This window comes from Diabrotica virgifera, chromosome 10 (assembly GCF_917563875.1).
Source record: "Diabrotica virgifera virgifera chromosome 10, PGI_DIABVI_V3a".
Taxonomy (NCBI): domain Eukaryota; kingdom Metazoa; phylum Arthropoda; class Insecta; order Coleoptera; family Chrysomelidae; genus Diabrotica; species Diabrotica virgifera.
This window is the reverse complement of record NC_065452.1, coordinates 113,335,255-113,350,333: the sequence shown is the minus strand read 5'-3', so window position 1 is coordinate 113,350,333 and position 15,079 is coordinate 113,335,255. Positions and strand designations below refer to the sequence as shown.

Here is a 15,079-nt window from a genome sequence, read left to right as displayed (position 1 = left end):
ATTTCCATAGTTGCAACCATTAATCTTTTTGATTCTGAAAGTATCCTGGAATCAAAAAGACTCATCAGGATGAGGTGTTCAGATAGATACCATAAGTGTTTTTGGCTTGTTACAGTGGCAATTCTTTGGTGCTGGGAGCTCTTGAATAAGCCGAAAATCATTGAATGGCGCTTCAATAGCTAAGGGTGCTTTGATCCAGGCCTTCAAGTATACGGTGACTGCGAAGGCCGCTAAATTGCAAATTACTTTCAGCTGCGAAGTTTTCAACTTACACTGGCTGCGGAGCAACCATATCTTTGTGGCATACATAACTTTAGACATCCATCTCGCCCTATGCATGGCTCCAGGATAATAGAAACAAGGTTCTTTGGAACACCACCTTGATGAACAATAATGGACTTAATGAACAATACCCCATTCCTGCAAACATTCCAAAATGGCATTTGCCTGGGCAATTCCCGTTCCATTCTGCAATTTTGGAACACCCCGAAGCTGTTCATATCCACCATTGACAGTTGACACAAGAACAGGAAGGCGATCTACATGTTCCTTGGAAGTTAAGTCCTCCATTAGCTTACCGTCCCAGTGAACAATAACAGGTCCAGAAATTAAAAGGTCCTTTTTTAATTTTGTTGCAATCTTGGCTCGAATTATCTCTCTCGCGCTGGGTAGAGTTGCGACTGATGACTAACGAGTTTACATCATGACCAAGACTGGATGCTACCTCACTAATAATAAATGTGGCTTACCTGGACGATACCTGGGTTTTATCGAGGGCGGACAAAAGTTCAGAAGTCATGATTTTGATTCGTGCTCTTTTAGGTAAGGTTTCACCTTCAGAAGTCACGGTCGCACCAACGTTAGCATTATCATTCTTATCAAAGTCCATTTCACTTTCAGATGATGAAGTAGATATCAGCTGAACTTGGGATGACATAATATCCATGTCGTGAGCTGAACTTGGGATGACATAATATCCATGTCGTGTTGTGATCGCGTTCGACGTTGTCGTTGCATTTCAACCACGTCCAAACCGGCAATGCATCCTGGACGGCCTTTCTGTCTCTGCGAGAGTAGCAATTCTTTGTCTTCTGGGATGGTAATCATATACAAAGCATTTGCGTGGGCTATATCGAAAAGATCCTCAAGACGTTCAACAAACTTTTCTTCCTTCATTTTGTGAGTCTCAGTTTTTCGATTTTTCGCAGCATCCCGAATAGTTTTCTTTTCCACTGTGTGAAGGTACATAAAGTGTCCAATAGCTTGCCTGTATGATGGTAGTTCTGCTCCCAAAACTTCCCGTTCATGCGATCCAAGCAAATACACTTCTGTCTGTGTTGTTTGAGAAACTGGACGCCGGCCACGCCCATGGAGAGAAAGTTCACTTTCTCTCCAATGTGAGACATGGAAATAAACAATGGAGTAGATGGAAATACGGAGAATTTTGTTTAAATTGTGATAAATGCGACGAAAAAATAATTTTGAACTAAGAGAGAATACCATTTTTTATCTAACAATTATTGTATAACCCATTAACCTTATTAATAAAATTTAATTTCATTAATTAAATGTTAATACTCTGTATTCCTGTGCTTAATTGTAACTGATAAGCGATTAATAATTAATATCTTTTACATTATTGGCTGAAATTCGTAGTACATGACTAATTTCAATTACATGGGGTCTCAGGGGCCCGTGGCCACCTTTAAATATTTTCAGATTTCAATAAAAATTTATATTTTTAAGTTTCTCCATAAATGGAAATTTTAGGGGGTGAGAGGTGAAAATTTTTAAATTTCATTTTTAAGGGCCACCCTACAAGACACGTTGAATGTTACGAGGAGCACTCGCTAATCAGGATCTACAAAGTATAAACTTTGTAAATTATGATTTGGGATTTGCAAAGCATATACATTATACATACATTGTAAATCATGATTTGAGAGTGCTCCTTGTAACATTCAACGTGTCTTGGTTTGTTTATTTCTAGTGAATCTTTATTGTGATTTTAGTATAGCTTGGTCCATCATCTTTAGTTTTAATGAAACACTCTGTACTCATATATTTATATGGTTTAAAAAGCTCCTTAAGAATCTGATCTCAATGAACTATAATGTAGGATATATTATGAATAATACCTACAAGGTAAAATTTTGAATTTTGAAATTGAGAATCAGAGGTTATCATCTGTCTTGGTGATGGTCAATGTTTCCAATCCATATGTCAGCACTGGCAATATGTTTTTTGCCAAAATTATTCTCCGGTTGATTTCTTAAGGTAAGGAGTTATTATTGGTCATCAGATTGATGTTTCTGGCTCTCTTCCTACGTATTGATACCATGTTTTTGATTTTTGATTTATTTATTTGTAGCCCATATTTTTAAACACTTAATAAAGTGGTGTACGTACATTCTTCTAGCCTGCCTGTTATACGAAACTATGTATGTTGAAAAGGAGGCCTGTCAGAGCATCTTAAGTCCGCTGCCCCAGTCCGACATGCGTTTCAAACGTTTGTGATTGTTTACGCTGTATTTCTAATTTACAAACAACCTTACGCATTGTAGCCCTTACCATTCTTATTAAGCGGCGTTTATACAGCGATAAATCAAACAACTTATCAATATCAATCGAGTTGTTGCAACTTATCATTGTGTGTAAACGGTGCATCGCAGCGACTTATCGAAGTTGGAGTTGGGTTGAAGTTGGTATCGGGTTGCATCAACTTATTATCGATCGAGTTGTTTTAATTTATCGTCGTGTCTAATCGGTACAGCGATTTATCATTGGAGTTGGGTTGCATCAATCAACAATAATATAATACGTTTATCAACTATAAGAATTATATATGTACAGGCTGATTGATTAGTGGGGTTAAGCTCCGTAGATCCGTTATGATAATAGATAACAACAAAAGTTAATAACAGAAATTGTAGCCAACTTTGAGATTCACATTTCAAAATTAATTAGAATATTACAGAATGTTCGATAACATAGTGGCAGACCAAACTTATGTTTTTTTTTAAATACAGTGGAACCTCGATTATCCGTCAGGGCACCGGACCAAAGGTATGAGGAATAATCGAAAAGACGGTTAAGAGAACATTAACAAAAATAAAAAGTTCATAGAACCTACAACTCTCAAATTTTATTTGTATGTTTTGTTTGACAATATAAGAAGGATTTGTGTACGTACAATCGAATCAATTTGGCTTAAAATATGTATTCTAATCTTTATGTTCTTCTGAAGCTATTTTCTTGTGGCATTTTTACAATTTTAACTATTTATAATGGGAAATAAGCCACAATATTATTAAAAAATGATTTTTATTAACGTTTCAACGCCCAAATCGGGTGCCGTTGTCAAAATATTTAGTAGTATTTTGTATCTTGATAACGGCACCCGATTTGGGCGTCGAAACGTTAATAAAAATCATTTTTTAATAATATTGTGGCTTATTTCCCATTATAAATAGTTAAAAAAATATTCTAATCTTTGTTTGTATTAGTATTGCTTCACATTTTGCAACAGCTGAATTTCTTAATCGGCTTAGGGTCATGCAATCTCCTTTATTGGCTTCTTCTTGTTGAGAATATCACTCGATCAATTGTTGCAGGTGTGATGCAGTTTCTCTAGCTTCTTTACTCAAATCGAGCTTCTTCTCTAGCTTCTTCAAATCTTTGTCGGTTACAATAGCATCATCGACACCGCCACCGTCAATTTGCAAGTCTGTGTCAGCTTCTGAATCTCTTTCGTCCACCTCCGTTGCCAATTTAACGATTTCATCATCTGTCAGCAATCGATAGCCGTTTGCATCCTTATCACAAATTAACCATTCGTTTGGCTTATCGCAATGCTCAAACAGGATGATGATGACTCAGTTTTTGCTTATGTAGTCAATAAAACTTATGTATGGACCCTGACGGTTAACAAGGTGACGGTTAAGGGAGAGACGGATAATCGAGGTTCCACTGTAGAACACCCTGTATTTTATTTTATATTCAAAATCTTCTTAACTTCGCCATTACAAAAGTGTAAAGGATGGTTATGTTATACAGGGTATTTTACAAAGTTATAACCAATTTTATATGACAAATTGTAATAAGTTAACTCATTGTATAAATAAAAATAAGCACAAAAGCAATGGATTATTGATGTCATATTTTTTTATTTATTATCAAAATTTTCATAAATTATTCTTCTTCTTTTTGTATAGACATGACTGTCTGTTTTTTCAATGTGCCTCTAGTAAGTTGTCGTTCCATCGTTTTCGTGATCTTACCACTGATCGTCTTCCACTGATCTATTGGGAAACCGTCTCTCGCTATCCTGACTACTCTGTTGTCATTCGGCTTATGTGATCATTCCATTTTATTCTTCTGTTTCTTACCCTGTCTTCTGTCGTATATCTGCACTTCTAGCTCTGTCCCATAGAGTCTTGCTATCGATTTTTCGAAGGGTTTTCATCTTCGCTGTTTCGACCAATCTTTTTGTCCTCTCTGTGTCGGGTCGTGTTTCTTCCGCGTATGTCATTATTGCTCTGATGACTGTTTTGTAAATTCTGCCTTTCATATATTTTCCGATATTTTTATTTCTCCATATTGTGTCATTCAGGCAACCTGTGGCTCTATTTGCTATATTCACTTGATCTTCCACTTCTGTTTCGAACCTTCCGTAGCTAGATAGTGTGATGTCTAGGTATTTAAACTCCATCACTTGTTCTATTATCTGACCTTCTAGCTCCAATTTAAATCTTATTGGATCTGCTGTTATAACTATGCATTTTGTCTTTTTTGGGAAAATTAACATGTTAAATTTTCTGGCGGTTATGTTAAATTGGTGCAGAATACGTTGTAAATCATCTTCATTTTGAGAGATTAGTATTGCATCGTATGCATAGAAGATTATTTTGAGTTGTTTGTCTCCCATTTGGTATCCTTTTTTAGTTCTTACTTTTTTTATTATTTCGTCCATGATCCGGTTGAACAATAAAGGACTCAATGAATCCACCTGTCTTATCCCATTGCCGGCTTCAATTAGGTCAGTTAGTGCAACTTCCACTTTTACTTTTATTGTGTGGTTCTGTTAGATGTTTTTGATCGTTTTAATGATTCCTAGAGGTACCAACCTCTCTCGATTAGAACGAATGGATAACGTCCTTTAGGTGTTAAGGATTTCATGGGTACATACAGTAACGAATAATATAGAAGTGTTAAGGAGAATAGGGAGAGAGAGAAAGAGAGAGAGAGAGAAAGAGAGAGAGAGAGAGAGAGAGAGAGAGAGAGAGAGAGAGAGAGAAGAAGTTGAAAACCCAATAAAAGGAAAGAAATTGCAATATCTCGGACATGCGATGACAGGCGAAAGATATAACATCTTAAGACTCATAATTCAAGGAAAAATAGAGGGTAGGAGAAGCGTAAGAAGGAGACGCGTTTCGCGTTTCCTGGTTGAAGAACCGGAGATAATGGTTTGGTTGCAGCTTAAGGCAACTGTTCAGAGCAGCTGCCTCGAAGGTCAAAATAGCCATGATGATTGCCAACCTTCGTCGCGGATATGGCGCTTAAAAAAGAAGAAGAAGAAGAAGAAGAAGAAGAAGAAGAAGAAGAAGAGATGGCAGGTATCGATGTTGAATTCGTTACTTTTTTCCAGTATTTGACTCAGCACAAAAAATCTGGTCCGTTGTTGCTTGACCAGACGTAAAGCCACTTTAATATTCGCCAAGAAGCTCCTCTGAATACGCACTTGGATGACCATATACAGTGATGAGCGCACTAATAACCGGCAAAATAACGCAAAAGATGAAAACATATTTAGTTGTGAGATAAAAAGGGATGAGCCTAGTAGATGTGTTAAATTTAGCGATAGTAACCTAAAAATTGACATTATATTGATTGTTTCCCACCTTTAGATGTATCGTACGAGTTTGAGAAATGAAATTGTCACAGTGACAGTTTTAGTTGACATACTTCTCTGATACGTCTAAAGGTGGGAAACAATCAATACAGTGTCAATTTTTAAGTTACTATCGCTAATTTTAACACCTCTACTAGTTTTATTTCTTTTTATCTCACAATTTAATATGTTTATGTCACAATTTAATATGTAGTAGCGCGCTCATCACTGTATAGTGGTCTAAGAGCTAGCAACGTTTTCGAGAAAGTATTTTAAGACAGCTGATTCTTTCGTATATTGTTGCTATGCTTGCTTGAACACCGTACCGGCCATCTGGCTGCTCATACAGATTGCGTTCATTACTGCGCAGCACGCCTGTACAGGTAAATACAAAATCAGGGTGATTGATTAGTGTGATAAAGCTTAGTAGATCCGTTATAGTAATAGATAGCAATAAAAGTTTACAACAAAAATTGTAGCCAACTTTGAACTTCATATTACAAAATAAGTTAAAATGTTACAGGGTGTTCGATAACATAGTGGTAGACCAAACTTTTGTTTTTTTTTTTTAATGGAACACCCCATATTTTATTTTATATTCGAAATGTTCTTAACTTCTCCATCACAAAAATATAAAGGTTTGTTATGTTATACAGGGTATTTACAAAGTTATAACTAATGTTCTAGGAAAATTGTAATTAGTTCAGCTCCCTGTATAAATAAAAATAAGCACAACAGCAATGGTTTATTGGTGCCATATTTTTTTGTTGATTGTCAAAATTTATAAAAATGATTGATATTGCTAATTTTCTTTATATCGTATACAGGATGAGTCAAAATGCAAGTACATTATTTTCTCAGCAATTTTAAATAGAACACCCTAATTAATAACTTGCTCTGAAAAATGAAAATATCTCGAAAACTAACAAATTTAGGCATAGGTAATATCATACAAAAATTAAAGTACGGTAATGATAATTTTCGATGGTGATATAAAATACAGGGTGTTCCATTTAAAATTTATGAGAAAATAATGTACTTGCGTTTTGACTCACCCTGTATTCGATATAAGGAAAATTAGCAGTATCAACAATTCTTAAAAAACGTTATGAAATAAGCAGTCTAATGCTTATAATCTGTTTGAGGGTTTTATTAACTACAGTTTGTGCGCGACCGGTTTCGGCGTTTACAATTTGTACGCCATCATCAGGCCCTTAGAAACTGAACAAAGCTAAAAATAAATGACGCTGTGTCAAAATACAGTTGCCCTAGGTTAAGTTATAGGTGTTAGGTTTAACAATAGGTAATAAATAATTACTAAATAATAAAACACAGAAGGTGTCACAAAGGTGTTCGAACGGGCCAGTACTAATCTGATGTTACATGTTGTAGTCAGTATATGATATATATAGTATTAATAATAACAATTATTGGTACTTACATATCACTGTACACTGTATACTTCTTGTACTGATGTGTAAGTACCAATAATTGTTATTATTAATACTTTATATATCATATACTGACTACAACAGTTAACATCAGATTAGTACTGGTCCGTTCGAACACCTTTGTGACACCTTCTGTGTTTTATTATTTAGTTATTATTTATTACCTATTTTTAAAGCTAACACCTATAACTTAACCTAGGGCAACTGTATTTTGACACAGCTTCATTTATTTTTAGCTTTGTTCAGTTTCTAAGGGCCTGCTGATGGCGTACAAATTGTAAACGCCGAAACCGGTCGCCCACAATCTGTAGTTAATAAAACCCTCAAAAAGATTATGAGCATTAGACCCCTTATTTCATAATATTTCACAATGTGCTCATACCAGCAGCTAGTTCATCAATTCTTAAAAATTTTCACAGTCAACAAAAAAATATAGCACCAATAAACCTTATTTTTATTTATACAGGGAGCTGAACTTGTTACGATTTTCATAAAAAATTGGTTATAACTTTGTAAAAGCCCTATATAGGCTATATGACATAACAAACCTTTATATTTTTGTGATGGGGAAGAAAATTTCGAATATAAAATAAAATATAGGATGTTCCATTTAAAAAACTTAAGTTTGGTCTGCCACTATGTTATGGAACACCCTGTAACATTCTAATTTCGTAATGTAAAGCTGATACAATAAGTTTTATTGCTATCTATTACTATAGCGGATCTAGGGAGCTACTGAGCTTTATCACACTCATCAATCACTCTGTATATTGAATTTAAATTATTTTAAGACGAAAAATTTTTTTGTCATTACTTTTTAAACCTCAGAAATGTCTGGCAATTATAGTTCATATTTCTAATAATGTTTAAAAAGTAATGAAAAAAAATTTTTTTCGTCTTACAATAATTTTAAATTCGATATATTAACCTGTACAAGTGTGCTGCGCAGTAATGAACGCAACCTGTATCAGTAGCCAGATGGCCGGTACGATGTTCGAGGAAGTATAGGGAACAATATATTAAAGAACCAATTGTCTTAAAATACTTTTTTCCCGACGTTGCTAGCTCGTGGTCATAGGATACTCGAAAATATTTTGTATATTGTGTTCGGAAGGGTTTTACCGCATCTACTTCCCCATTGATCAACCTTTTTTGTGTAACGTAGAAAGTGTTGCATTCACAGAGTATTTTTTAGATGCAATTTTTGGATCTTCCTTGTTTTTGGACAGGATAAATATCCGAGTGTTAGTTGTTTTGAATGCTGTTGTGATGTATTTGTTTTCTATCCTTTTTCATTTTTCTGATAGGTAAGCCCTTTCCCTTTACAAAATGGTATCGTTATCATCTTTGAGTCTCTTCTTTTGAGTGTCTCTGGAATGCTTGTGATATTTTGTTGTTTATTTTCTTCAATCTTATGGAATTCCTTTTTTATAAATGACAACGGGTTGCATTGCTTCCTGAAATGAATTTTCATTGGAGCAAGTGCTTCGGGGTCTATCATATAGGGATTTGATAATAATTCCTTTTCTGACGTTTAAGTTGTGTTTGGAGTGGTAGCTTAAATATCTGTTGGTGTGGGTCGGTTTTCTGTACTATAAAGCAGTTATACAAATAATGTTTTTTCTGTAATTGAATCGTTTATTTCAGAAACCAGTCAAGTGCAGTTTTTCAAATTTTCGGTAAATGAAGAAAAACTGTTTATTTCTCACAAAACTGAAAATTTGTTATTTAAATTTTTAAGAATACTTAATACTTTCCTAAAACAGATGCCATAGTCTATTATGTTGTAATAATTTCTAATTAGATTTAAAAAAAATAATGCTTTTTTTCATTTTATGGGTATTTTTGAGGCAATTTCTTTCGGTTTTAGAACTTTGAAATAAAATAAATAACAATATAATGAACTTATTTATTATTATAATAAGGAAATAGTAGGTAATATAAATGGCACAGATTATACAGTAACACATCTGTAGCTCTGTAGTAAACAGTAAACATAGATCAAAAAAAGAAAGGCTTAATCAAGATATTCCCTGTCCACGTTATACTCTGCTTCTATTGTGAGCCACTGTATGATGTTATTATAGAAAGCCACATATCCAGATGTGTATTTTATTAACTTTTTTATGTCATTAATTTTTTTTGAATATTAATAGGGACATTTCCAAACGGATAAGCTAGGTCTGTTGGAAATTCAGGAACATTAAGGTTCTTCTTTAACGTAAACGTTGAAACAATAAAGCCTCCAATAAATTCCTTAACCACAACTTTCCTGGATTAGTAATGTTACAACAAAATTCATTTTATGTAGAGCTTTAAACGGCATTCTTTGTTCCTTTGGAAAACCTCTTCCACATGTTTCATCAGCGTTCCCAGTCTTCTTGTAATATTGGGTCCACCAAGTACTAAAAGAAAATACCATCAATGTTTACCTTATGGACCGTCAAACGACGGAGTGTTACTAGCTTTGAGGATCATTTCGGCATACTGATTTGGTGTATATGTTACCAGCCAAACCCGATTTCAGGACAAACTAGTTTGGTCTAGGCCAAACTAGTTTGTCCTAAGCGCGTTAGGATAAACTAGTATGGCCTAGGCCAAATTAGTTTGTCCTATCGCGCGTAGGTCTAGGCCAAACTAGTTTCGCCTAGGCCAAACTAGTTTATCCTGAAGTGTATGTTCTTATATCAGGTTAAACTAGTTTAGCCTAGTCTAAACCAATTTAATCTAGTCGAAAGTACATAATTGATTACAGTCGATGTATAATTGGTCGATGAGTGATCGATGTATAATTTTTTTGCCATCCCTGTTGGGACGTGATTTGGGAATTCCCAGCATGTAAAAGTCCTTATATGTTCGCTAAATTACTTTCGACTCGTCTGAATTGATTTAGACTAGGCCGTACTAGTTTATCCTGAAGTGTGAATCTTTTATATATCAGGACAAACTAGTTTGGCCTATGCGCGATAGGACAAACTAGTTTGGCCTATGCGCGATAGGACAAACTAGTTTGGCCTAGACCAAACGTGCTTTGTCCTGAAGTCGGGTTTGGCCGGTAACATATATACTCTATCAGGATGTGGCACAACACGTGTTATATTCCCGAAACCACGGTCGGAAGGTAATTACGAGTGTCTCCTGATCGAAAAATAATGGGTTACTGACTCAAACAAATTCCTATCGCACAGATTCATCAGAAATCTCACAACACAGTGATTTTTATTCTGGCCAGATGGGCCGTCACTAAAGGGTACATACAAGATGTTTCACACATTTGTAAAAACTTCTGTTTGTAGATAATGCCAGAGCATAGAACAAACCTCATCAGGAGACTTATTCACTTCGCCTTCATAATATATATATATATATATATATATATATATATATATATATATATATATATATAATATATATATATATATATATATATAAAAGATGAGAAGTTATTGGTTTAACGACCACTCGTACGATATCAATCAAATGAAATAGAGAATGTGGAGAAATCCCCTTACGAATAATTCACACATCCACCATTTTGGGTTGGGAAAATTTTTTGAATAGAATTAAAAATCCAAACACTAGTTCTTAGAAATGTGTTTCGCCCTCTTCAAGATGAGTTTCTTAATTTCCTTACCGATGAGCCCAGAGATGTTGAAGAGGGCGAAACACATTTCTAAGAACTAGTGTTTGGATTTTTAATTCTATTCAAAAAATTTTCCCAACCCAAAATGGTGGATGTGTGAATTATTCGTAAGGGGATTTCTCCACATTCTCTATTTCATTTGATATATATATATATATATATATATATATATATATATATATATATATATATATATATATATATATATATGTATATATATATATACATTTTGGCTTTATTTGTATTAATATCATGAATACAAAATAGATTTTACAAAATCTGGCACATATAAAAAACTTCCTAAAAACTGAAATTTACTGCAGAAACCCGTTAAGTGGTGTCGCTTGACAGGTTTCTGCACTAAGCTCAATATTATTGTTGACATATGGACCACTTAGAGTCATGCCTTTTGACGGGTTTCTGTACTAAAATGTGTGTATATACTCGAAGAATCAGAATCTGTATTAAACTCATTTATTGATAAAAATGTCAGTTGACGGGTTTCCGAAATAAACGATTCAATTATAGTTATAAGAAAATAACACCTTCAAATATACAGGGTGTTTCATTAACAATTGTTCATATCGTAGCTGGAGAAACCTTAGCACAAAATACGAAGATTTAACCCAAAACACTTAACTAAAATATTCTTCCTTACCGAGATCCAGAGTGTTTTATTACAAATGGTCTAAAATGATTTCAGCCCATGGTTAAAGCACCTTTTAATATTTTTTGTTCAAACTTGACACACAGTTTACACATGCAGGGGTACTTTAACTAGCCTTAAAATATAGTTTTCCGCTGTTACCAGAGGCGTGCTGTAGGGATATGTACTTCCTTTTCGCCCCTTTCCCCCTTACAATCTACGGCACTGTCGTAATAATCATTTCAGCATGTTTTTTGATTCTTCGTTAGTTTTTACATAAATATCGTTCGTGGTCTCAATGCGATAGAGTAAGTAGTTTTCAAGTTATTTGCGTTTTAATGTAATGGATTCAATATAAGATTATGCATTTTCGACACATAATATTAGGTTTGTTCTAGCATCAGTTTCAAACGGTTTGAAACCATCAGCGAATAGTGGACCAGCGCGAGTAGAGGGGATAGCACTGGTGACTGTATTATGTTCTCTCTCACTGACCAACTGTTTGCTGACGGTTTCTGACTAGCTTGACTTTTTGCTAGAATAAACCTATTATTGAATGTAGTTTAATACATAGTGTTATAGTCTAAGAGCTAGTGAACCCTCCGACTAACGGTCGTCCTGTAAGGCAAGAAATTTTTCTAGTGATAATTCATAGCACACCAAGGTTAAAAACCATCACCTGGCAGGCATCAGCCGTGCACGTGTATCTACCAGGTGAATCGAAAAGTGCAAATTTAGGGGGTAAAATAAACTTTCTCCTGTAAAGTTTAAATTTAAGTATGTGTTTGAGTAAGTCATTTAGAAGAAATGTGTACAATGACAGGCGATTCTGAAGAGCATAAAACCTTGCCAGGCGTGGGGAAAGATTAGGGCTTTTTCCTAAAATTATCTTTTTTAGCATCGAACAAAGTTTTTTTAGATTTTTTGAATCATTCCAAACAGAAAAGGTTTTTAGTGACTTTTCTCTTAGGTTAATAGTTTTTGTTATATAAGCGATTAAAATTTTTGAAAATTGCGAAATCGGCCATTTTTAACCCTAAATCGGACAATAATCTAAAAATTTCAATGTTGCCAAGGTAGGTAGATATTCTTTAAACATTGATTGATGAAATCCCGAAGAGTTTTTTGTAATACAATATCGAAAACCCCTTTGTTTTTTAATTGCTAATCAAGCGGGCGCTACACTGTAGTATAAATGAGGACGTTCGAGTTTGCATAAATTCATTATCTCAAGAATGGGCAAATTTGAAGAGAAATCCTCACACAGATCGATTTTTATTTTTAAATTAGAACTTTTTCGCATATATATAATACTAGTGACGTCATCAATCTGGGCGTGATGACGTAATCGATGATTTTTTTAAATGAGAGTAGGGGTTGTGTGATTGCTCATTTGAAAGGTTATTTAATTCTCTATTCAGTAATATAAACCTTAACATAATTATTTATACAGGGTGTACAAACAATTTTTTTCTTTTTTTTTTGTCTAAATTAATTTAATAAAAATTTTTTTTTGAACACCCCGTATAAATAATTATGTTAATGTCTATATTACTGAATAGAAAATTACATAACCTTTTAAATGAGCTATCACACAACCCCTACTCTTATTTAAAAAAATCATCGATTACGTCATCACGCCCAGACGGATGACGTCACTAGTATTATATATATGCCAAAAAGTCCTAATTTAAGAATAAAAATCGACCTGTCTGAGGATTTCTCTTTAAATTTGCCCTTTTTCGAGATAATGAATTTATGCAAACTCAAACGTCCTCACTTATACTACAGTGTCGCGCCCGCTTGATTAGCAATTAAAAAACAAAGGGGGTTTTCGATATTGTATTGCAAAAACCTCTTCGGGATTTCATCAATCAATGTTTAAAGAATATCTACCTACCTTGGCAATATTGAAATTTTTAGTTAAATGTCCGATTTAGGGTTAAAAAAGGCCGATTTCGTAATTTTCAAAATTTTTAATCGTTTATATAACAAAAACTATTAACCTAAGAGAAAAGTCACTAAAGACCTTTTCTGTTTGGAATGATTCAAAAAACCTAAAGAAACATACCTACTTAAATGTAAACTTTACAGGAGAAAGCTTATTTTACCCCCTAAATTTGTACTTTTCGATTCACCTGGTAGATACACGTGCACGGCTGATGCTTGTCAGGTCATGGTTTTTAGCCTTGGTGTGCTATGAATTATCACTAGACAAATTTCTAGCCTTACAGGACGACCGTTAGTCGGAGGGTTCACTAGCTCTTAGACTATTATGGAATCCATTATCTTTAAACGCAAATAACTTGAAAACTACTTACTTTATCGCAATGAGACAAAATAATGACATTTATGTAAAAAGTAACAAGGAATCAAAAAACATGCTGAAATGATTCTTACGACACTGGCGTAGATTGTGATGGGGAAAAAGGGGCGAAAATGAAGTATATATCCCTACAGCACGCCTCTGGTAACAGCGGAAAACTATATTTTAAGACTAGTTAAAATACCCTAACATGTGTAAACTATGTGTCAAGTTTGAACAAAAAATATTAAAAGTTGCTTGAACAATGGGCTAAAATCATTTTAGAATATTTATAATAAAACACTTTGTATCTCGGTAAGGAGGAATATTTTATTTAAGTGTTTTGGGTTAAATCTTCGTATTTTGTGCTAAGGTTTCTCCAGTTACGATATGGACAATTGTTAATGAAACACCCTGTATATGCTTTTTTTAATCCATTTTTCTTTTTAGAGGAAAGTAGAAGATCACGGAGAGAACGAAGAAGGCTCGAGTGACTATTCTCCTAAAGTACAAATAATAGCAGCTAGTGGTAATAATATAATTGCTGTAGCGAATCCTGCCCTAGCGATGTCTCCAGCTATTATCCCGCCCCTTCATTCTAACCAAATATTGGAAGCCAGGGAAAATCGGACAGAAATAGATTGACTGAAGAGCATGCCCACATGTAATATTATTTTGACAGATCATTTTATAATACTGTGATTTTATATGTTATCTGAAAATCATTAGAGCTGACTGATATGTTGTAAGTTATATTTTAAGACAAGTGTTGATGTTTTTCTTCATTCTATAATCAAAACAATTCATTCTTTTGTATTTAACAGTTTTATCCATTTTAAACCTTCATTTTATGTAATATTTAACTAGCTGGAGATTTAAAGTATATTTTGATAAAGTACAATTTCTGTAGCCATTGTTAATAAACTTTGTTTAAAATGAGCTGATCTCAGATTTAATGAAATCCATAATATTACCTGTCGGTCTTTTATGTCTTTGGTGTTTCACTAAAGGCGATAGATCCTGCAGTTGAGCTCGAAAATTATACAATTTACCTGACAAAATCATACTTACGAAACTAATGGCAAAAATCGACGAAAGCCAACTAATAGCTACTACAATACTAATTTGATTTCTACAGTAAATA

General features: G+C 34.0%; 1 protein-coding gene across 1 annotated transcript in view; it reads left to right on the top strand.

Moving 5' to 3' along the window:
• Window positions 1–14,864, top strand: part of LOC114333287 (NGFI-A-binding protein homolog) — a 242,064-nt gene extending 227,200 nt beyond the window's left edge. The window contains exon 7 of the mRNA XM_028283144.2: window positions 14,386–14,864. Coding sequence (XP_028138945.1) covers window positions 14,386–14,580 — 195 coding nt within the window. The 3' untranslated portion in view covers window positions 14,581–14,864. The remainder of the gene's footprint in view (window positions 1–14,385) is intronic.
• The last annotated feature ends 215 nt before the right edge of the window (window positions 14,865–15,079 follow it).